At 37.4% G+C, this 23,441-nt stretch overlaps 1 protein-coding gene across 1 annotated transcript in view; it reads right to left on the bottom strand.

Annotated features, from left to right (window-relative positions):
- Nucleotides 1-23,441, bottom strand: part of HPRT1 (hypoxanthine phosphoribosyltransferase 1) — a 31,983-nt gene that overhangs the window by 1,129 nt on the left and 7,413 nt on the right. The window contains exons 2-8 of the mRNA XM_029241439.1: nucleotides 21,131-21,237; nucleotides 19,543-19,726; nucleotides 9,405-9,470; nucleotides 6,063-6,080; nucleotides 3,904-3,986; nucleotides 323-369; nucleotides 100-176 (exon numbers count right to left, since the gene is read on the bottom strand). Of these exons, the coding sequence (XP_029097272.1) occupies nucleotides 100-176; nucleotides 323-369; nucleotides 3,904-3,986; nucleotides 6,063-6,080; nucleotides 9,405-9,470; nucleotides 19,543-19,726; nucleotides 21,131-21,237 (582 nt within the window). The remainder of the gene's footprint in view (nucleotides 1-99; nucleotides 177-322; nucleotides 370-3,903; nucleotides 3,987-6,062; nucleotides 6,081-9,404; nucleotides 9,471-19,542; nucleotides 19,727-21,130; nucleotides 21,238-23,441) is intronic.

Raw genomic sequence — 23,441 nt, 5'->3', positions numbered from 1 at the left:
CAAATTATGAGGTGCTGGAAAGAGAAAACAATTCTTCCCTTTTATAAATTTTTATATGGGTTCTGAAAAATGAGAATGAGGAAAAGAAGCATTACTTACATTCAAATCCCTGAAGTATTCATTATAGTCAAGGGCATATCCTACAACAAACTTGTCTGGAATTTCAAATCCAACAACTAAAAAGAATCACATCATTTAGATACAGAAAACATCACTTTCAAATCTAATACGTGCAAACATTCTCTAAAGTGACTCTAAACCATTTTATATAAAACTTGTTGGGTTAAAGCTGGTTAAATGATTGACAAAGTATTTCACTTACAGTCTGGTCTATATCCAACACTTCGCGGGGTCCTTTTCACCAGCAAGCTGTTAATTATAAAATGTGACATGTGACACACGGAGACACTGCAGGGCATTACAAAAGAGAATATTCATGGTTTGCAACACGGTTTCATCTGCAGTTTAGAATACTATGGTCAGTTTTAACAAACCCAAAGAAACACTCTGAAATGGAGAGAGCTAAATCACAGGGCTCCCTGGGCAGGGGCAGCAATGAGTTCACACTATAGATGAGGCCCTCGATTGATCTTCACCTGGAACACGATGGACTGTTCTGAGAGCTGCCCCCTGACTACCCACATGCCCATCAAAGGGCAGCTACTTGGGGAGGATGAACGGGTGGGGAATGCCAACGAGCAAAGATGACAAGTAAAGGCTTTCAGTCCAAAATCCCTGGAAAACAATCCCTAAGCCACAAATGGTGTGGGAGAGGTGAGCATCACCTTTCAAGACTTGTAGTAAATAGCTTACAAAGAGGAATGTTAGCTTAAAAAAGAAGTAGCATGCTAAAGGAGCTACTATTTGTTTTTGAGAGCAGAAACTGCAGGTAGGATGTGTCAACTCTAACGAAAGCTAATTTCATAATCCAAGTGCTGCCTGCTGAAATTTTTCAGCCATTAAAAAACCTGTAATGGTGCTCTGAAAGCCTTTACATATGATAAGGGCAGTCCCAATAAAACAAGATTTCATAACTTCCTAGATAAGTATATTAAAAGGGCTGGAAAGGACCTAAAGTGATTCTCAACCTTCGCTGCACATTGGAATCATGTGGGAACCTTAAAAAATATATAAAACTCAGATACCCGGGCCATACCCCTCACCAATTACATCAGAATCGCTGGGGATGGGACACAGATGTAGGTTATGTTTTGTTTTTTAAACTCTCAGATGATACCAATGTGCAGCCAAAGTTGAGAAGCACTGGCCTAAGCCTTAGCCTCCAAGGGATCGTAGTCCAGGCAAGTCCCTTGAGATTCTCCTTCCAGTAATTAGAGGACACACTTAGACTCGGGATCCATTTAGAAAGAAAATAACAAACCAATCGCAGCAAAACCCCTTCCATCTACCTGAACTCATTCAGGAACAATCCAAAAAAGGTATCATTAAACTCAGTGAAAGCTGTACTAAGAGTTCAGGGGAACTCGGCACCTCATATTCCTATAGATCTCAATGAATTATTTTGAAATAATTGCAGATTCATAGGAAGTAGCCAAGAAAAAAGCACAGAGCGCCCGTGTGCCCTCTCTCCGGTTTCCTCCAGTGAACATGTCACATAACTGTAGTAGATTACCACAACCAGGACATGGACATTGGTGGACTGACCTTATCCAAATTTCATCAGCTTTCTGTGCTCATATTTATATGTGTGTAATTCTACGCAATCGTATCACACGTGTGGATTCGTGTAACCACCACCACAATCAGGATACAGAACTTTCCATCACACACGGCTTTCTCTTGCTACCTCTTTATTTATAGTCACAGCCACCCACCACCCCCTAACCCCTGGCAACCACTAATCTGTTCTCCATTCCTATCATTCTGTCACTTTAAGAAGGTAGTATAGGGGCTTCCCTGGTGGCGCAGTGGTTGAGAGTCCGCCTGCCGATGCAGGGGATACAGGTTCGTGCCCTGGTCTGGGAAGATCCCACATGCCGCAGAGCGGCTGGGCCCGTGAGCCATAGCCGCTGAGCCTGCGCATCCGGAGCCTGTGCTCCGCAACGGGAGAGGCCACAACAGTGAGAGGCCCGTGCACCGCAAAAAAAAAAAAAAGAAGGTTGTATAAATGGGATCATACAGTATTTACCCTTTTGAGATTGGCTTTTATTGGCACAGCTCCGTTGAGTTCCTCCAGGTCGTGTGCATCAGCAGTTTGTTCCTTTTTAGTGCTGAGTAGGATTCCATGGTAGGGTGGACCACAGTTTGTTTAACCAGTCACCTACCAAAAGACATTTTGGCTCTTTCCAGTCTGGGGCTATTGCAAATGAAGCTGCCATGAACGTTCACACACGGGTTTTTGCGCGGATGTAAGTTCTCATTTCTCTGGGAGAAATGCCCAGAGTGCAGCTGCTGGAGTTGTATGGCAGTTACAGGTTTAGTTTCTTAAGAAACTGCCAAACTGTTTTCCAAAGTGGCTGCAGCACTTGACATGCCTGTCAGTTAATGGTTTTTTAATTTAACTTTTAAGTTAAAAAGCTTTCTAGTCATTCTTAACCCTGCTTTGTACTTAATCTTTTTAGGTATAAAGCACAGATACACATACATTACATAAAAAGATACACAATATATCTGTGATATTAAATTTAATGGCAAGGAAGGGATTAGGAAAAGAAGGTTGAGAAACAACCCACTTGGGCCACAGCCCCATCACTAATGACCCTCACACCTCCAGCTACAGGAAGTATCTCTCTCGTGAGGCAGTCTATCTCAGTTTCACAGCATACTCCAGGAAAGAGGCACACAAGAATATCTGGAGGAGTATATGCCACAGTAGGTTGACATTTTAAAAACCCTGAAAGCATGTAGAGAAATGAGCAAATGCACTGATTGGTCTGCAGGAAACTGCTTAGTGCCCTAGAATGCATCATTTCTACACTCTCATCATGCCTGTCCCAAATCCATTTAAAGTAAAAACTCACTGATGATACACTGGCACCAGCTATCAGAAAAGCCCCAAAGGACAAACTGCTGACACACGACTCAGTAGAAGGCTTACTCTGATTCAAAGATGTTCGACAAATACTTTGATCCTTTAAAAGGGGTTTATAAAAACCAGTTAATCGTTTAGGAAATAAAAGTTAGATCATTATCTGACCCCTACATAAAAATTGCAGATTGGTCAAAAATTAAAAAGAAAAAAAAAACCCAAAACATCCAGGGACGTCACCTGACAAAAAAAATAGTAAGGCATGAACTCTGAGCCAGGTTGCCTGGGTTCAAATTTTACCTCTATAGTGATCCAGCTCTGTGCCTCTGGATAATTCCCTATGCCTTGGTATCCCCACCTGTGAAGTGGGAATAATAGTCTACCTCTGAGTTGTTGGGGAGTGAAACTATAATTAGGGATAAACACAGGTAGAACTAATAAGCCAAACAGCATAGGTAGGACCAGGAAGTGAGGCTGGCTTAGAAGAAAGGAAGCAGGCATTGTACATTTTCAACGTGGCTACAAAACAAGATGCATCACACAGGACCACTACATCACTCAATTCCAGGAGCTCAGGATCTCCAGGGCCCACTCCTTCCTACCACCTCCTAACCCGTCTTTGGGATCCTTGGTCTCAGTTTTGCAAAGAGGCCCCAAATCCTCTGCCATGTTACCCAGGACAACTTTGATATCACTATTAGATTGGTGAAAAACCAAAGAGTAATAACATTGGGCAATAAGGTGACTGCACTGAAAGGCTTTAACACACGACAAATTATTTACAAAGGACACTTACTGAGTCTTACTTGAGATTATATTACTTTTTGGAGATAAGAAAATTTACCCTTACAAAGAAGCAATTAATCTTTTTTCAAATGAAGAAAGTATCCTATGTCAAAATGTTATTTACATACCTTGCAACCTTGACCATCTTTGGATTATGCTGCTTGACCAAGGAAAGCAAGGTCTGCATTGTTTTGCCAGTGTCAATTATATCCTTTAAAAAAAGAAAAGACATTTAAATGGTAAATAAAACTATCGTACCTTTAAATTCAGTCATCATATAAACACAAAAAAACAAAATCCCATGTATAACTGGAATAATGCCATTTTTTTTCGGTGCAGTGATTCTCACCACAATTCATACTGAGATATTCTGGAATCTGTAAGTCATCTGGCTCTCAGCAAGCAGTAGGAATGCCAGTCCTCAGGGCTGGATTTTATAGGCACCAAGAGATCAATGACAGCTAATTTAAGTATATATATGCAAGTATGTACACACATATTTTATTAGAGAGTTGTGGTGCTGCCCTTCATTATAAAAGATATTAGATTTTTTTTTATAAACTCAAGATCAGGATGCTCCAACTCTCGGATGCAGGTGGTTAAGAGACCACACCAAGAAACACTGCTTTATACCACCTTAAAAGTATCCAAAGTATTAAAGTTTTACCATATAGAATTACTTTACATGAAAGTGAATCTTAGCTATTTAGTCAAAAGTAGGACATTATTCAAAAAAAACCTATCTCTAATTGGGAAAACATTTCTTAAACCATAACCCTAATGCTCTTCAATGAAAATATTCTCTACAGATGGTATAAAGCAGCGTTCACAAAGTGGGGCTGTAAGTCATCAGAAACATCAGGGCTGGGGATTTGTGAAAAATGCAGATTTCTGGGCTGTGGTAGACAGAATTCTGATGGCCCCCAGGACTCCTGCCTCCTGGTGTACACACTCAGAATAATCCCCCACTCCCTGAGTGTGAGTGGGACTTGCGAAATGATGGGGTTGTCAGTAGGTTGTGTTACACAAGACAGCTGTAGCAGCCTGGAGAGAGATTCTGCTGGTTTTGAAGAAGTCAGCTGTCATATGAGAGGGCCATGTGCTAGGACATGAGGACAGCCTAGCAAGAAAATGGGGCCCTCAGTCCTGCAACCACAGGAACTCAGTTCTGCCAACAACCTGAATGAATTTGGAAGAGTACCATGAGTCACAGGTGAGATAGGAACCCCAGCCTTGATTCAGCCTGATGAGACCTGGGGCAGAGGACCCGGCAGCTACCCTGTATTCGAGTCCAGACACCTGAAAACTGAGATAATCAGTGTGTGTTGTTTTAAGCGGCTTAGTCTGTGGTAATTTGTTAGGTGGCATTACTGCAGACAAAATGAAGCAATCTGAAGTGGAATTAGTGAATCTGCATTTTTAAAAAAGCAACCAGTTCCCAGGGATACTCATGTACACAAACCCTGTGAAAAGAGTGTTATTTATTTTTTAATCTATGAGCTAAAGTTTCTAAAAACCTTGGTAACAACAAAAAGTGAATCAGGGGTTACTGTTGCTCTTAAGCCTTACACCATTTTACATAAAAGAGTAAGAACTCATTCTATTGGTGGGAATATAAAGTACTTCGATGAGTAATTTGGCAACAATAGTAAAATTGAAAACGTACAAATTCGAAAATCCAGTCATTCCACTTCTAAGTGCCTGTATCCAGAGGGAACTCACACACATGCACACAGGACAACGCAAAAGGATGCTCTTAGCAGCCCTGTTGTAGTAAGAAAAATTGGAAGCAAACTCCCTATTTGTAGGGCAATAAATAGGTTGATTTGTACACTGAAATGCTATGAAGGATTTTAAGGTCAACTAACTCTATATGTTTCAACATGAATAACCTCAAAACCAATTTTAAGTGAGAATAACAAGCTGCAAGAGAGAATATATACAGTGTAGCACTATATAAATTATCAAAAAATATATTTTGTATATGGTTATATATACGCAATAGAAGCATAAAAAGCATGGATGGGAATGATATGTGTAACTTTAAAAGGAACAAAAATATTTCAAGCCAAAAAGAGAGGGGTAAGAAATATGCCAAAATGTTTCCACTATCCGGTAAAAGTAAATTACTAAATATTTCTTAGAAAAAAAACAATCTCACTCCCTTATAACACAAGCCCACCATTAAAACTGATGAAAAGGAATTTCTTTCCCTGGGTTACCTCTAGGACTGTGCATACCAAGTTAGAAAATCATAAACACTATATTAAAAGTATGTAAAACTTACTTCAACAATCAAGACATTCTGGAAGAAAAAGAGAAATGAAAATCAGTACAATGAATCAGACAGTGTTTCCAATTATAATTCAAGTCACATCATAACAAACTCTAAGGATTTATCCAAATTCTTGCTTTAAGCTACTTTACTATATTGAACTCTGATTTAAACAAATGGGCCATCTGTTGGGATTTGGAACTCTTTAATATAAAATTTTCACTGCAGTGGAATTTTTAAAAATAAAATTTGACCCATATGTTCATTTTTTAAGAGTTTTCATTACTTAAACGGAGGTCTAATCTTGGGCAAGTCACGAAATGTCTCTGGGCCTCAGTTTCCCATGTGGAAAATGAGGGACTTCAACTAATATGTGTATTCCAACTCTAACATTCAAAACCATAATTTGTACAATAACTCCAAAATCATGCATTTAACTTACCATATGGAATCCAATTCAAAATGCATTTTCTCAGTAGGCTGAAATTGATCTGCATTTTCTGGATGTGTTCATATTCTTGGACTAAACTAAAAGATACCAATGCTTCCTCCCACCATAAACCCTTACCCCAATTTCTACCTCTCAGAATTTTATAGCTGTTAGAACGCTTAGAGAAAATACCATCTAACAATTACCTCCGAGGTAGAGAAGAGTCCTATGTCTATTCCTGGGAATGAGGCAGCATTTCACATACTGGTTATAATCATTGTCACAAGAAGATTCATGTTATATTGCTTATTTGTAGTTCTCATTTCTCTATCACATACCTACAAGCATCAGAATTTTAATGTTCTATATACTCTTCTAAGTCAGTGGTTATCAAGGTAGGGCACACAAGATCCACTGGGTTGAAAGAAAGAAAGATTAGAACTTTTTTTAAACCTTACCTTATGTAATCTATAATTTTATAACTGCATGCATTTTATAATGTACATTATATTACTACCATAGTTCATATGCAATTTACTCCTTTCCTCATATCACAACTAATTTCTCTCTTTTCAAAAGATATTGTAACCTAAATCTTCAGGAAAATTGAATATACAGTTGATGCTTGAACAACAAGGGGACTAGGGACACTGACCCTCCACACAGTTGAAAATCCACATATAACTTTACAGTCAGCCCTCCATATCCACAGTTCCTCCGTATTCACAGATTCAACCAGCCACAGATCGTGTAGTAAGGATTTATTGAAAAAATTTGCATATAAGTGGACCCACATAGGTCAAACCCATGTTGTTCAAGGGCCAACTGTAATCAATTAATGGACCAAATAATTGTTTCACCACCTACCATGTGGTTCTTTCTCAGCATTTTCTCTAACCCAGCTAGCACATCTGAAGGACATTTTCCCATCAGTGACTTTGGCTCACTGATGCAGCAATTTGCACCATGGGATGGAATTATAGTCTGAAAAGAGCACTGAATTATGAGACAAAGAAACTGGATTCTAGTCTTGCCTATAATACTAAGTAGCTGCAAAACCTTGTCTAAATCATAATCAAAGACTTTTACTACTATGAGGCTGAGAGATTAAATATTTGCCACACAAAATTATAGTATCCAGAGTATGATGTCATTAATGTTTAAAAAATAAAAGAATGAGAATTGCTACCGTTACCGAGAGCTTAGTTTACATCAAATAGCTACATCCTTACTTAATAAATGAAAAAAATGAGGTTCAGAGGTCAAATGACTTGCCTGAAGTCATAAAAATAGTCAAGTGGTAGAGGATAGATTTGAAGAGGGGTTTTCAGGGTCCAAAGCCCATATTCTCAACCATAACTGGAAAAAAGGGGAAAACTATTCATATATATATGTATCTGCACACACACAGTATCTGCCAGAGATAAACTGAAATAGAACGTCTAAATAATCCATAATCTCACCACCAAGAAACAACTTCACCCAACTTCTGCGTCTTGTTTTTTTTCCACAATAAATGTGCTTACTGTGACTATCATGAAAAGAAAGTTATTTTAGAAGCAGAGACCTTTTAAGATCACAGAGCTATGTAGTGGGACAGAGCCATTAGGTGGGAAAGGCAAGGTCAAATGGAATCACAGAGAGCTTTGAAGGCTAGGTCCCTTCCAGCACTAAAAACTGATTATAGGAGTAAGGGCTTCAAATGACTTCTAAATATGGGCAAAGCACGCTGAAAGGGAAGGAGGATAGGTCTGGCAGGAAGGGAAAAGAGTCAACAGATTATAATTTCTCCTTTGAAGTTTTCAAAAGATGTTGAGGAAGACAACATTAGTTTGGCACGACCCTGATATGGGACCATAGAATTTGACACAAGTGTTGCATGTTAAAGTCGCCTTACAGATACTCAGTGAAGTAAGCTATAAACATTAAAATCTAAAAACCAGAGGAAGAAAAGAGCTTTGGAGCCAGATAGACCTGCATTTAAATTCAAGCTCTACCACTTAACTGGCAGTGTGACTTTGGACAAGTCTTTCAACCTTGCTGAGTCTTAGTCTCCTGATCTGTAAAATGGGGATGATAATATCTACCTCAAGAGGATTCTTGTGAAGCTTTTATGAGATTATGCCTTTATATCTGGCACTGTGTCTATGAGCAAAAAAGTAACTGGCAGCTGCAAAAAAAAAAAAAGCATTCCATCATTTATCATTGGTTACTCAAAAACCATTTCAGTGTATCTGAAGAATAATATTGTAAATATTCGAGTATTTTAATAGCTCTATTATCTCAGCGAAATGTCTATGCTGGAAGAATTTTGATGTATTTTAAACTCTTTTTTGGGATTCCTTAAAATAACAGTATGTTATAACATACTAAGTGTTCTAACTACCAGAAACTGTTTTAAGAGCTCTACATGCATTATATCACTCAATCCTCTTAACTCACTGAGATGACTGCCGGTAGCATCATATGGGAGACGAGAGGTTAAATAACCTGCCCAAGATCACATAGCTACGAGGTACTGAGCCAGGCTTTGAACCAAAGCTCTCCAGCTCTAGAACCCACACTTTCAGTCACTACATTATACTGTTTCTCTATCTTTTAAGAAACTATGTGCTATCTCTTTTTAAAAAGAAGACTGTCTTTTCCCCCATATATTTTTTTGAAGGATCCCAAATTAGATCCCCACAGAAGCATACCAGCAGTACTTGGCAACACAGACTTGACGTTTAATCTTGGATTTTGCTGCCTCTTTGCTATATGACCTAGAGAAAGGTATCTAACTTAGGTTGTTTCCAAGGGTTAAATAACCCTTGTTTGAGTGCATAAATAACTATCTAAACTGCCTCTTGGTGATGGATTGAAAGCACAGTGTTACTAATTGACTTGGTATGGAATGTTTTTTTCTTCCCCTTCAAGATACATACCTTTCCAGTTAAAGTTGAGAGATCATCTCCACCAATTACTTTTATGTCACCTGTTGACTGGTCATTCTAGTTAAAAAAAAAAAGATAAATATGTATGTATATCTTTCCATGTATACACACACATTTCAAATTATCAAACGCGAACTAGAAGATTTAAGAAGTTAGCTATCTAATGTCATAGCATTATGATAGTCTAAATGATACAAACTGTAAGAATTATGTCTCTAGAAATGAATACTAGGTAACTTTCAACTAGAGATTAGTAAAAATTAAGAATTTCTAATTGGTCATTACTGATTTGATGCTTCAAAGAGTCCTAAAAATGGGGTACACCCATTTTTGAGTGGGCAGTATTACAGAGGCCACCCATCTTCAGTCTCAGTAATTTCTGAACCACGAAAGAAGTTATTAGCATGACAGGTGTCTGGTTCTGGCCCTGGACCATTCCCATGAGTCAATCAAGTTGTAGGGTCTCGTCTATATCACACTTGACTCCAAAGATATTTCCCTCAAAAGTCTAGCTCAGGCCCAGGTCATCTTCAGCACAGTCTGGGAAATCAGGTCTGATCAGTAGTCCTTTAAAGCATACCTCTTAGGCTCCCAGTTTTATGCTATCACAGAATCTAGTAGAAACCCTTAAAAGAGTTTCAAAAGGGAATGCTCCACACCCACTGTAGTTGGTGGTGATAATGATCATAATTTGCTGTGCTGGATTCAAGACAGAAAACTGGAGTGAAAGAGCAGGTGAATGAAACAGCTTAGACTTGCCCTACCAGAGAGCAAACCATACCAAAGCTGTGGCAATTACAATGGTGCTGTACCAGCACAGTAACAGACAAAGAGATCAAGGAACAGAATAGAGCCCAGAAACAGACCCAGAAATATATGAGGATTTAGTATATGATAAAGATGGTATTTCAAGTCAGTAGGAAAAAGATGAATTATTCAATAAATGGTGTTTCATCAACTAGTAATCCATTTGGGAAAAAAATAAAGTATGATCCCTACCTCACAGCATACACAAAAATAAATTCCAGATGGATTAAAATCTAAACGTAAAAAATAAAGCCATAAGCAAACCAGAAGAAAACGTAGAATATTTTCACATTCTCAGAAAGGTAAAAACTTAGGCATGACATGAACCTAAACTGAAAGAAAAGATCTGTAACGAGTATTTCTATTATACATTGGGCTCCAACAATAAGAATCCAACAGAGAAATGGAGAATGAACACGAGTAGGTAATTCACAGAAAAGAATGTCATAACATATAAAATGATATCTGAGAAACAAATAAACAACATGATTCTACTGTTCACTCATTCACACTGGCAATATATATATTTTGGCAAGAGTGACAGGAAACAAGCACCCTTGTTGGTGGTGAGAGTATAAATCAGTACACTGTCCTTCGAAAAATATATAGCCATACCTATTAAAATTGTAAACACGCATGCCATTTGCCCCAGCAATCCCACTTCCAGGAATCAAAGCTACAAAAACACAAGTGTGCAAAGGTACATACAAGGATGTTCACTGTATCAACTGTTATAAGAAACAAAAATTGGAGACAACCAGCATGTTTATTAACAGGGAACTATTTAAATTAAGTTCATCCACACAATGTAATACTGTGGAGCTATTAAAAAAAATCTGATAGGGCTTCCCTGATGGCACAGTGGTTGGGAGTCCACCTGTCGATGCAGGGGACGCAGGTTCGTGCCCCACTCTGGGAGGATCCCGCGTGCGGTGGAGCGGCTGGGCCCGTGAGCCGTGGCCGCTGAGCCTGCGTGTCCAGAGCCTGTGCTCCGCGGCGGGAGGGGCCACGGCAATGAGAGGCCCGCGTGCCGCAAAAAAAAAACAACAACAACAACAAAGAATCTGATAATCTATACACACTGACATGAACAATGGTAACTAAAAACACCAAGTTATAGAGCAATGTGTTGCCTACGGAACCATTTCTGTTCAGCATTTTTAAAAAGCTTCTAACTGCAATTACCTCTGAGTAGTGAGAAGGGATAAGAAGACTTTCTACTTTTATATATAGGCATACCTCAGATATTTCGGGTTTGGTTGCAGATCATCACGATAAAGTGAGTGTCACAATACAGCAAGTCACAGGAATTTTTTGGTTTCCCAGTGGACATAAAAGTTATGTTTGCACTGTACTGTAGTCTATTAAGTGTGCAACAGCATTATGTCTAAAAAAACAATGTACAATACCTTAATTTAAAAATACTTTATTGCTAAAAAAATGCTATTGTTTATATGTGTAATCTAAAAAAATGGTACAAACGAACCTACTTACAAAACGGAAATAGAGTTACAAATGTAGAAAACAAACATGGTTACCAGGGGGAAAGGGGCGGGGATAAATTGGGAGATTGGGATTGACATACACACACTACTATATATAAAATAGATAACTAATAAGGACCTACTGTATGGCACAAAGAACTCTACTCAATATTCTGTAATGGCCTATATGGGAAAAGAATCTAAAAAAGAGTGGATATATGTATATGTATGACTGATTCTCTTTGTTGTACAGCAAAAACTAACGCAACATTGTAAATCAACTATACTCCAATAAAAATTAATTTAAAAATAAAATAAAATAGTGACGTCAAATACTGTGGAGGATGCAGAGAAACTGGATCACTTATACTTTGTTTATGTGAACGTAGAATGGTACAGCCACTCTGGAAAACATTTCAGCAGTTTCTTTAAAAATAAAACATGAAACTATGGTAAAACCCCACCCCACCCCAAATAAATAAATAAATAGATAAAAAATAAAAATGCTAACCATCATGTGAGCCTTCAGTGAGTCTTAATCTTTTTGTAATGGTAACATCAAAGATCACTAATCACAGATCACCATAACAAATATAATAATAATGAAAAAGTTTGACCTATTGCGAGAATTACCAAAATGTGACACAGAGACATAAAGAGAGCAAGTGCTGCTGGAAAAATGGCATCAATAGACTTGCTTGACCCAAAACTGCCTCAAACCTTCAATTTATAAAAAATGCAGTATCTGCAAAGCACAATAAAGTGAAGTGCAATAGGGACTCCCCTGGTGGTCCAGTGGTTAAGAATCCATCTTGCAATGCAGAGGGCACCAGTTCGATCCCTGGTTGGGGAGCTAAGATCCCACATGCCGCAGGGCAACTAAGCCTGTGTGCCACAACTACAGAGCCCACGCAGTGTGAAAGATCCTGCATGCCACAACTAAGACCCGACACAGCCAATAAATAAATATTTTAAAAAATTACTTAAAGAAAAGTGAAGCGCAATAAAACGTGGTGCGCCTGTACTTCTAATTTTGTCATACACTTCTATATATGTGTCCGTATTTTATGGAGTGTTATTTTTGAAAATCACAAATGGGCCAACAGTATACAGTGTTGCAAACTAAACGTAAGATACATAAGTATGACTACCAGTATCAAAAAACTCTTGCATATTACTTCTCATCTTAAGGAAATTTCGGACACCTCTTATTCTAACTAACTTAAAACCTAGAGTTTCAAAGACAGAGAATTAATAGCAAAAAAAAAAAAAAAAAAAAAACCATATGAAACCTGAAGCTTTCAATGAGAGCGAATCACAGTAGTAAACGATTTACACAGTAAATCAAGTTAAATAGCGACATCTTCTGTATAAATTTGGTATTACAGTCGACTTCAATTGACCCTTTTTTTTTACAGAGAAAAGGAGTAAAGATCTGAGAACTGAAAAGTATGGAAAAAACCCTGTGATCCAAAGGCGATCGTGAGAGGGTAAGAGACAAGAGAACTACAAGCACGCAAGACACTGCTGCTGCACTAGATCTAAATCTCCATATTTCCGTTCGCCCCAAGGGTTTTAGCTTTGGGGTTCCTTTTTCTGGAAACACAGCCACCTTTTAAATGAAGGGTAATACAGAAGATTCATTTAAGAAAAATGTTACAGTCCACTGTGCTAGAATACAGGTATAAGTGCCCAAATTGCATACAAATGGCACCCATGAATCAATTACCCCACCAGAGGATTTTCCCTTGCTCCCTCCCTTCCTGTCTATGACAAGCTTCCCACTGTATCCCTGCTGCATTTCATTACTGAGTGACTCTTACGTGCTTCATCTTTAAGGAGATGATGGGACTGGCATGGGAGAGCCCAATCTGTCCTTAACTCAGAATGTCACTGTCAACTACATAAAATCCCCAGAGAAGCTCTTTGGGTCTACCAAATACATACCCTCCGTGTCTGTGTTTCCATTTTATCTACCTTTTCTCGAGTCTACGTGAAAAAAAGAGAAGGGAAATAGGAAGGAACTTTCTTATTTGTCTATCCCTAAAAATTGTGCAAACCTCCAGGTAGCAACAAGAACTGAAGCTTGGTATAGGAAAAGAGGAGAGAAAGCTGTGTGAAAACACGTTAATGAGTGGGCTGCAAAAGAACGGCTTGGAACAAACAGGTTGAGACCATAAGAAGAGAATGCAGAGAGGTTAATCACCAAAACTGGGCTCCCAAGAGGGTGAGACTAGGAGTATTACTGAGGTAGGAAGTCCAGCCTTAGCACTTAGTGGCTTAGCAATATGTGCCTTCCTTTTTGCAGTGAACTTCAGATCATTCTTTAGGACCCTAGAATGGAGTTATGGGGAAACAACTGTTCCTTCTACAACCAGCTAGGTCCCAAGTCCACCACACTCAATCATATTTTCTCTTCACATCATAATTTCAACCATCCTCTGTGTCCTTTAACTGTTCTCCTGTACCCTGATCAAATATCAACAAAAGTGAGAATATTAGAATCATGAACTTTTAGAGGTAGACTGCACCTCAGGTGAAAAACGGCAGATATCCAATTTTCTAAAAATATATGCAGAAAATAATAAGTCTGGAAGGATATATGCCCAGGTAATAAGTCAATTTATTTACCTGTCATTTTAAACTTAAAATGTTGCTTTAAAGGAAAAAGAAGCTATTATCAGTTTTTAAAATGATGCTGATGAAGCAGGGCCCTTATAGATCATCTAATCCTGCACTATCCAATATAATAACCACTAACCACATTATTTAAAATTAAATAAAACTAAAAATTCAGGGACTTCCCTGGGGGTCCAGTGGTTACGAATCCGCTTCCACTGCAGAGGGCACGGGTTCAATCCCTGGTCGGGAAACTAAGATTCAACATGCCGCGCAGTGTGGCCCTGAAAAAAACACCAGATCCTCCGTTGCACGAGATATATTTCACAGCCTCACAGTCACATGTGGCTAGTGGCTCCGTACTAGACAACACAGACACAGAACGTTTCCATCATCACAGAAAGTTCTGTTGGTCAGCATTGCTCTACACACATCAAAGATATCATTTAGTACAACAGGGTACCAGAAAAGATGGAAGTGTGAGTGCTGATATTTAATATCTGGTATTTTCAAGTACACTGTTTTCAAACCTTCAGAAGTTATTGCAACCTGTCTTCTTGTTTTTCATTCCATGTCTGGTTTGGGACTAGGATCTGATAAACATGTTCAATAGAACCACTCTTCATGGCCTAAAAGACAGTACCTTGCATACAACAGGTGGTAATATGTTTGCTGAGTGAATTAATCAATTTCCTTAATTTTAAAAAATTTGTTTATTTATTTATGGCTGTGTTGGGTCTTCATTGCTGTGTGCGGGCTTTCTCTAGTTGTGGTGAGCGGGGGCTACTCTTCGTTGTGGTGCACGGGCCCCTCATTGCGTAGCTTCTCTTGTTGCAGAGCACGGGCTCTAGGCACACGGGCTTCAGTAGTTGTGGCACGCAGGCTTAGTAGTTGTGGCTCGCGGGCTCTAGAGCGCAGACTCGGTAGTTGTGGCCCATGGGCTTAGTTGCTCCACGGCATGTGGGATCTTTCCAGACCAGGGCTCGAACCCATGTCTCCTGCATTGGCAGGCGGATCCTTAACCACTGCGCCACCAGGAAAGTCCCTCCTTGATTTTTTTTAAAAATAGAAGTTGCGGTTTCATGGGGCCAAACCTGACCAGTACCTTCATGTTCTACTAATCAGAGTGCTTACATAAAACCTAAGTTGTCCGACGAGGACTACATCACAGTGAAAATCCACAGGCAAGAGTTAGAAAGTATACTTTTGACTCTAGTTCTGTTAGTGTTTCCTTATACCATGGACAGTACACATCCCCATTCCTGCCAATTTAAACTGAACAAATTCTTTTCTCCATCCACATCTATGGTCTTAGTTCAATAAGCAGGAGAAAGGCATAAATCACTTCACTTCCTTTATATAAATAGATAGATTTACAGAAGATAAGCTTTAGACTATCTAGTGTCAACATCAAAGTGGTACATTTACATTTAACTTCAACTGTTCTGGAGAAAAAAGCATACCTTAAAGCAATTGACTAAATACATACAGAGAAAAGTGTCAGACCAAAAAAGCTGCTGACCTCTTCTTAGAAGAGACACTTTAAGAAACCACTCCAATATTTTCTGCATTTTTCTTCAACAAGCTCACTCAAAAAGTCAGCTTCTTACAAATAACAAATTGCTGTAAAGTAATTTGTACCTTTGACATACTAAACAGAGAGCCTAATCAAGCTACTAATCAAGTGACTTGCAAGATTAAGACTGAAACTTATAGCTTTCTGAACCTTGACCCTAACTGAGGAAAAATCCCATAGCTGGCAAAATGAATTGTTTGCATGCAAAACTTCTGAAGAAATAACAGGAAGCCCATATTAGAGGATCCAAGTCAGTTAAAAGTTTTCCCAAATAAGACTCTCAGTTCTGCACAGAATTAAAGGCCTGTGTTCAAATTGAAGACTTGTATGATCCTGGGCAAGTCACTTAATCCCTCTGCCCCTCATTGTTCTCAAATGTACATGGAGATAATAATTCATAACTCAAAAGTTTTCTGCAAGATTTAAAATCCTAAGAAGAGGGACTTGCCTGATGGTGCAGTGGTTAAGACTCTACACTCCCAATGCAGGGAGCCTGGGTTCGATCCCTGGACTGGGAACTAGATCCCACATGCATGCTGCAACTAAGGAGCCCGCCTGCTGCAACTAAAACCCGACACAACCAAATAAATAAATAAATAAATATTTTAAAAATAATAATAATGAAAAATAAATAAAATAAAATTCTAAGAAGAATTTCATTTTAACGTAAGCCATTTAGTCTGGACACACCATAAATCAGGTTAATTTCTCCTTTGCTTAGGGCCCACAAAAAATATTCCCACAAAAAATTTACTTGTTGGACAACTTTCCCTCTCGAGACTTCCTCATTTTTTTTTAAATTAAACTATTTTAGTAAAAAAAAAATTCACTGCAAAACTGAACTCACAACAGAGAAAATACATTTGCACACTTATCAACTGTGTCTTTTTTTAATATCACAGAGCCTTAGGGATAGAAAAGTCATTGAATATATAGTACTACATTTTATTGTTCTAAGATGTACATTCACATTTTAATACCCCTGAAACTGACATATTACAATCGACAGCAACTTACAACAATAACTGACAGCGTCTTCTTTCTTAGCAGTACAAAAAATAGTGGTAAATCTTAAAATCAGTGCTATCTAAGATTTAATGAAACATGGTATTTGGAATCCCCAGGCAATCTGTCAAGTAGGCACTAAGCAAATAAAATTCTGCCTAGCTACTCTAAGAGTATGTAAACTATAATGTGAGTGTGTATACACAGAAAATTCTTCAAAATATTAGAAATGAAAGTGGTAGTGGAATTTAGGGTGACTTAATTCCTTTATAACTTTCCATGGTTGTATGTTCTTTATAATAAACATGTATTTTTTAATCGGAAAAATACAATTTTCATTCTGAAGAAAAACTAGATGGGGTGTGTTAATATTATTATGGCTCTTTATAGATTCTGGGAACATTTAATAGTTCATGGAGCATTTCTTTAGGATAAGTACAGAACAGTTAATGTTTAATTCACTGTTTCAAAGTGGTCAAGATCAACATGTAAAACTGCATTAACATCAATGTTACTGATGCTGCAATTTTAAATTCCCATTTTATGATTATATCAAATTAAATTGCCTGTTTTTTATAGGCACATGTGAATATCTTCCACAACAAGCTGATGAATTATTAAATAGGGTAGAAATGTTACTTCAAATCAACAGAAAGTATATGGTTTTCCTAATTTCTATTGTTTAGTAGTAAATCTACACAGAATTTCACATAAAACAGAACAGATATTTTTTTCTCTATGTGAAAATTTACCTAAATGTTTGCTTTAATCATGTTGAATGTTCCAATGCTTTTTATCAGTTGAGGAGTTCAGCTTAACAATCCTCTAAGATCTGAAACTAATAGGAAAAAAACTAGGACTTCCCTGGTGGTCCAGTGGTTATTAAGACTCCACGCTTCCACTGCAGGGGGCACAGGTTCGATCCCTGGTTGGGGAACTAAGATCCTGCATGCCACGCAGCGTGGCCAAAAACAAACAAACAAAAAAATAAAAAACAACTAACAGGAAAAAAACTAAAAGTAGAAAATGGAATTAAAATGTCAAAGTGTTTCTACCGCTTCAAAATTGCTCTATAACTATAAAATACTCTTAAAAATATTAAACTCCTCTCAGTTTTTTAATGAGCTTTCTTTTCAAAGAAAGGACATTCTGCACAAGTCCCCAGAGCAATGAAGTATAAGTCATAAAGTAACAAAATTGATTTTTATGTGCACATGTGGGGGGTGGGGGGGGAGGTGCTTAAGAAGACCAAACAGAGAAATCAAGCCCTGGACTGTAAGCCCATGTTTTGCCTCTAAGCAACAACATATTAAAGCCTGGGCAGCTATACTGCCTAGAATTAAATCTTAGTGTAAACCAGCAAAATAAATAACTTCTGTTGAGTAAAAATCCAAATTTTGTATTTAAGCAAGTCTTTAATTCAAGTGAGACTCAGACAAGTTAAAAGGAGCTTATGAGTATGAAGTAATGTCATGATATATGAGCACAAAGGGTTTTAACAGGATAGGGAAAATGTCTATGATAATGCTTAAATGGCTGTCCAATCACCCACAGGACTGATGAAAATGGGGAAAAGGTCAAAGACTTGGGTCAAATAGATGATTAACGAAGAGAATGGAGGCTGAAAGTTAAATGTAGATAAGTGGTCTTATGCTCAATGAAAATGTAAACATAAGCCAAGTTTCTACAAAGATGCACTACAATACTGATTCATGAAAGAGCAAAGATCAGACATTTATTCTAATCCTTGAAGAAGCTAGGAAAAATCCTATTTTTAAGGAAAAGAGTAACTCTCAGGAACTACAATGACAACACGCAACCAGAAAAAAAGCAACAGTATGAAGTAATAAAAATCAAACATTCACACGATCAAAGAAATTGTGGATGATGAAATTCACGAGTAAAGATGACTTGGATTTTGGTTCACCACACAAGTGTCAATATTCTGAAGCATTTGAGATTGTGTGACACAGACAAAGCGACTGTGACTCAAAAGTGGTCTTTTCAATGTGCTAATGCTCTCGCTCCATACGCGCTTTCTAAGAGACAACTGTTGACCCACCTTATTACTCACACCTAACTCCAAATACGACTCCCCCTCAAGTCAATCTAGCTCCAGAGAGGACATCTGCCACCAGTAAGTACAGTCAAAAGAGTATATCCCCCAAGTCCCAAGAGCAATTCCGAAAACGGGTTTTTCAAAATCCAAAACAAAACAAAACTAAAGTAAACCAAAGAACCTTTAAAATAAGTATAGGCGACTAGTTTGAAAAAGACAATATTCACTTGGATATACAGTACTAGGGAATATATTAGAAACTCTCACTCTAACCAAGTAAAATGAACATGTAAGTATAGTCTGCAGAGCTTCAAAAACATACAGGAAAACCTACAGTTGCCATGGGTTTTTTTGTTTTGTTTTGTTTTTATTTCAGCAAAACATAGTCCTTCATGTCAAATTAATGTTAATTTGAATTCATATGGTTTTGTTTTTATCTATTATGTAGATCAATTTTGGTTCTTTAGTTGTATAAGTTATAAGCTAATGGAATTTATATATAACCAGTTAAAGCTCATACATATAGGACATATAATAAAAATGCCACGTTTATTTTAAACATGCATTAAATATACTTACACAGTAGCTCTTCAGTCTGATAAAATCTACAGTCATAGGTATAGATCTATCACTATTTCTGTTCAGTGCTTTGATGTAATCCAGCAGGTCAGCAAAGAATTTATAGCCCCCCTTGAGCACACAGAGGGCCACGATGTGATGGCCTCCCATTTCCTTCATCACATCTCGAGCCAGCCGTTCAGTCCTACAGAAATAAAATCAAGAATTTAATAGAAATTAAATTATATTATAAAAGGAACATTTAAACTTTACAACAAACATCCCTTAAGGATTAAACTTCGAATTCCCTGGCAGTCCAGTCGTTAGGACTCGGCACTTTCACTGCCGCGGCCCTAGGTTCGATCCCTGGTCTGGGAAACTCAGATCCCGAAAGCTGCGAGGCTCAGCCAAGCATTAAAAAAAAAAAGATTAAACTTCAACAAAACACATCCTTTGCCCCCATGAAGTATAATATCCTTGCTCATAAAGTGAAGATAAAAATTTCAAAAACCTTCCAAATCCAAGTGTACTGTTACATCTATCATAAATTTTAAAAACGCAAATTAAAATAAGATACAATTTTCACCTATCAAACCAGCAAATTCCAATAATACAATATTAGAAGAGATTGTGAGGAAAGAGCACTCTCATATACCACTGGGAGTATAAATTAACATAAACTTTTTGGAGGATAATTTGGCAGTATCAAAACATTCAATAAACACCTTCCCCTTGTCACAAAATTTCCCCGTGGATAAATTTGAGCAACTGCCCAAACATCTATAAAACGATGTTCCCTTCTAGTATGATCTGCAAAAGCAAAATAATGGAGACATCTTGCACCTAATCAATAAGGAACTGGTTAAATCAATTATGGTACAGCCAGAAAATGGAATGCCATGCAACCTTTAAAATATATGAGATAGTTCTGGATGTATTAATATGAAAAAATGCCCAATAAATTTTAGACCTATGTGATAGTAATACCCATGTGTTAAAATATATAGTATATGTACATGGCCAATGTATAGGGAGGAAATGTGTACAGCAGGCTGAGAGAACTTCACTCTTCTTGTTTAAGCCTCTATAGTTAGAATATTTTAGAATTCTAGAATATAGCTATATTAGAATAGAGTTATAATATTGATATTATAATTTTAAAATAAAAACAACAGCCAGACACACAAGGCAAGCATTTAAATAACAAGTAAAGTTTTTCACTGCAATTCATTTAACAGGAAATTTTCAAGCTAGACGTGCATAATCATCAAAATCTGACCTTGTCTTCCCGTGATTCAGCCCCAGTCCATTACCCTGTTCAGGGTTGAGAAATCAAAGACTTTGTGCCTAGAGTTCATTCTTCCAATCTCCCTTCAATATTTACTTTATTCTACTCCCTACAGATTCCCAGTATACCATGACTTATACTGGGTAATTAGTAAGCTCTCCCTTCCTCCCGTTTTTGTCAAGAGGGCTTTTAAAACAGAAAGCATCTATTATGTGACAAGCTGGTCTAGTTCATGTTCAAACATCAACTACTTAAAACAGTTGCTGACACTTGAAATTAATATAAGAAAAAAACAAAATTTCAATTTAACATCGTACTAACCTGTCCATAATTAGTCCATGAGGAATAAACACCTTTTCCAAATCCTCAGCATAATGATTAGGTATACAAAATAAATCTAGGTCATAACCTGGTTCATCATCACTAATCTGAAAAAGAAATATGGCTGTTTTCAGTGAGAGCATTTCATGATACAAACACTTGATTGGATTTAGACGTTTAGAACCCTTAGCCTATCACAGAAATTTAGGTATGATATCAAGAACTTTCTGTAATTTCGTAGGCATGATAATGAATTAGTTATATAAGAAATCAACCACATGTTTTAGAGATGAATAGTTAAGATTACAGAAGTAAAATGACATGAAATTTTCTTTAGTTCAGCAGAGTAAAAGAAAAACTTTAAAGAGCTAAGACAAATGTGGCAAAATCTTGACAATATTATAAACGCGTGATGAGTATATGGGGAGCCATTGTATTATTCTCCCGACTTTTGCAAATGTTTGAAAATTAGTAAAAAATGCTTAACACAGTGTAGTCTAGCAAGTTAAAATATCACAGTGAGCAAGAAAAACTGCTGTTCCCCACCTCAAACCCAAAGAGTCTCTCTCATCTCACAGTAGGAAAAAAAAATCACCAAAAAAGCTAAGTGATTCCTTAAAAATCCAAACTTCTAGAAGTCTGAGATTGTTATAATCAACTCATGAGATGCCTTCATAGTAGATACTCTAAGATTGTTTGAGTAGGACCACATATTGGTCGTCTTGATATGTCCAGTCCTTGTAATGCAAAATGTTTAATATCACTGATGGTGTGGTACCTGTGGTGGTAAAATGTACTATGATTACAGTTTTATAATTATATAATGGGCCTATAAACACAGAAAAAATATAACAAAATCATAAAAAACTTTTGTCTTGGGGAGGGGAGTTACAGCGATTTTATTTAGCTCTTTGTACTATATATCCCAAATTTTCTTCAGTGAGTACATATTGCTTTTTAAAAATATCAAGTCTTTCTTATAAATTATTTGTGGTAGTATGTGTTTTTATACATATATGTGAAAAGTATGGGGAAATTTTATGATATATTAAAACCAAATCTACAAACAAAAAAATTTTAATACAAAAAGTTAAAAAAAGAGGAGAGGGAGAGAGGAAGAAAGAAAGGGTGGGTATGGAAGGATATACCAAACAATAGTCAACTGTAAGAAGTGGGGACCTGCCACTTTCTACACTTTGACTTCTTTTTTTTTTTTCCCACTGCCAATTTCACTTTTTAAAAAAATTATAGTTGATTTATAATTCCCACTCAGCATTATATTTAAAGCTTATTCAAAGACACAAACCACAATTCTAATACTGTCTCACATGACATTCAAGACTAAGTATCTTCCAAATCACATTCAAGAAGCTGATGACGTGAACTCTGGCAGTTTGCAAGAAATACTGGTCAAACCATAATTAAATCTCACTGCATCAGTTAATATCTATTGAGTACCTCCTCCTTCAGTCAGCACTGTATTAGGTGCTCAAGGACAAGTAGCTTGGTTTTCAATAAATTTTTAAAATATATACTTAAGATACATTTATTATTCACAGAATTGATAATTATATTCTAAGAAATTTGAGGTTCACGTCATCTCTCTTTCAGTCCCAAGAGCTCTGAGTTTTCCAGACTTCGGTGGAATTTCAAGTACCATCATGTCAGACTGGTAGTAGCTGTGCACCGCTTCCGCTTGGAGCACGTGGCCAGGAGCCTGGCAGCGACTCAGGCAGGTGGACTGGGACATGCCCACAGGTAAGCTCCAGCAGCACATAGTGCACAGGCACTCGCTCGGCACGATGTGTGAAGTCAATATTGATTTGTTTTTTTAAAAAACATGTATTACTTTCATATGCAGGAAAAAAAATCCTATTTTGAGGGGCAAAAGATTATGCCAGGTCCTCTAAGGTGAAGTACTAATGTATCTGCTAAACATTGTCATCAGGCTTATTTCAGAAGACATTTACTATAAAAAGAATGGGAGTATGGAGGTTCCTTAAAAGACTAAAATAGAGCTATCATACGGCCCAGCAATCACACTACTGGGCATATACCCTGAGAAAACCATAATTCAAAAAGAGTCATGTACCACAATGTTCACTGCAGCTCTATTTACAATAGCCAGGACATGGAAGCAACCTAAGTGTGCATCGACAGATGAATGGATAAAGAAGATGTGGCACATATATACAATGGAATATTACTCAGCCATAAAAGAAATGAAATTGAGTTATTTGTAGTGAGGTGGATGGACCTAGAGACTGTCATACAGAGTGAAGTAAGTCAGAAAGAGAAAGACAAATACCGT

Source organism: Monodon monoceros, unplaced genomic scaffold, assembly GCF_005190385.1.
Source record: "Monodon monoceros isolate NGI ecotype Baffin Bay Population unplaced genomic scaffold, NGI_Narwhal_1 Super_Scaffold_22, whole genome shotgun sequence".
NCBI classification, from domain to species: domain Eukaryota; kingdom Metazoa; phylum Chordata; class Mammalia; order Artiodactyla; family Monodontidae; genus Monodon; species Monodon monoceros.
The sequence above is the reverse complement of the archived record's forward strand: the minus strand, read 5'-3'. Positions and strand labels throughout refer to the sequence as shown.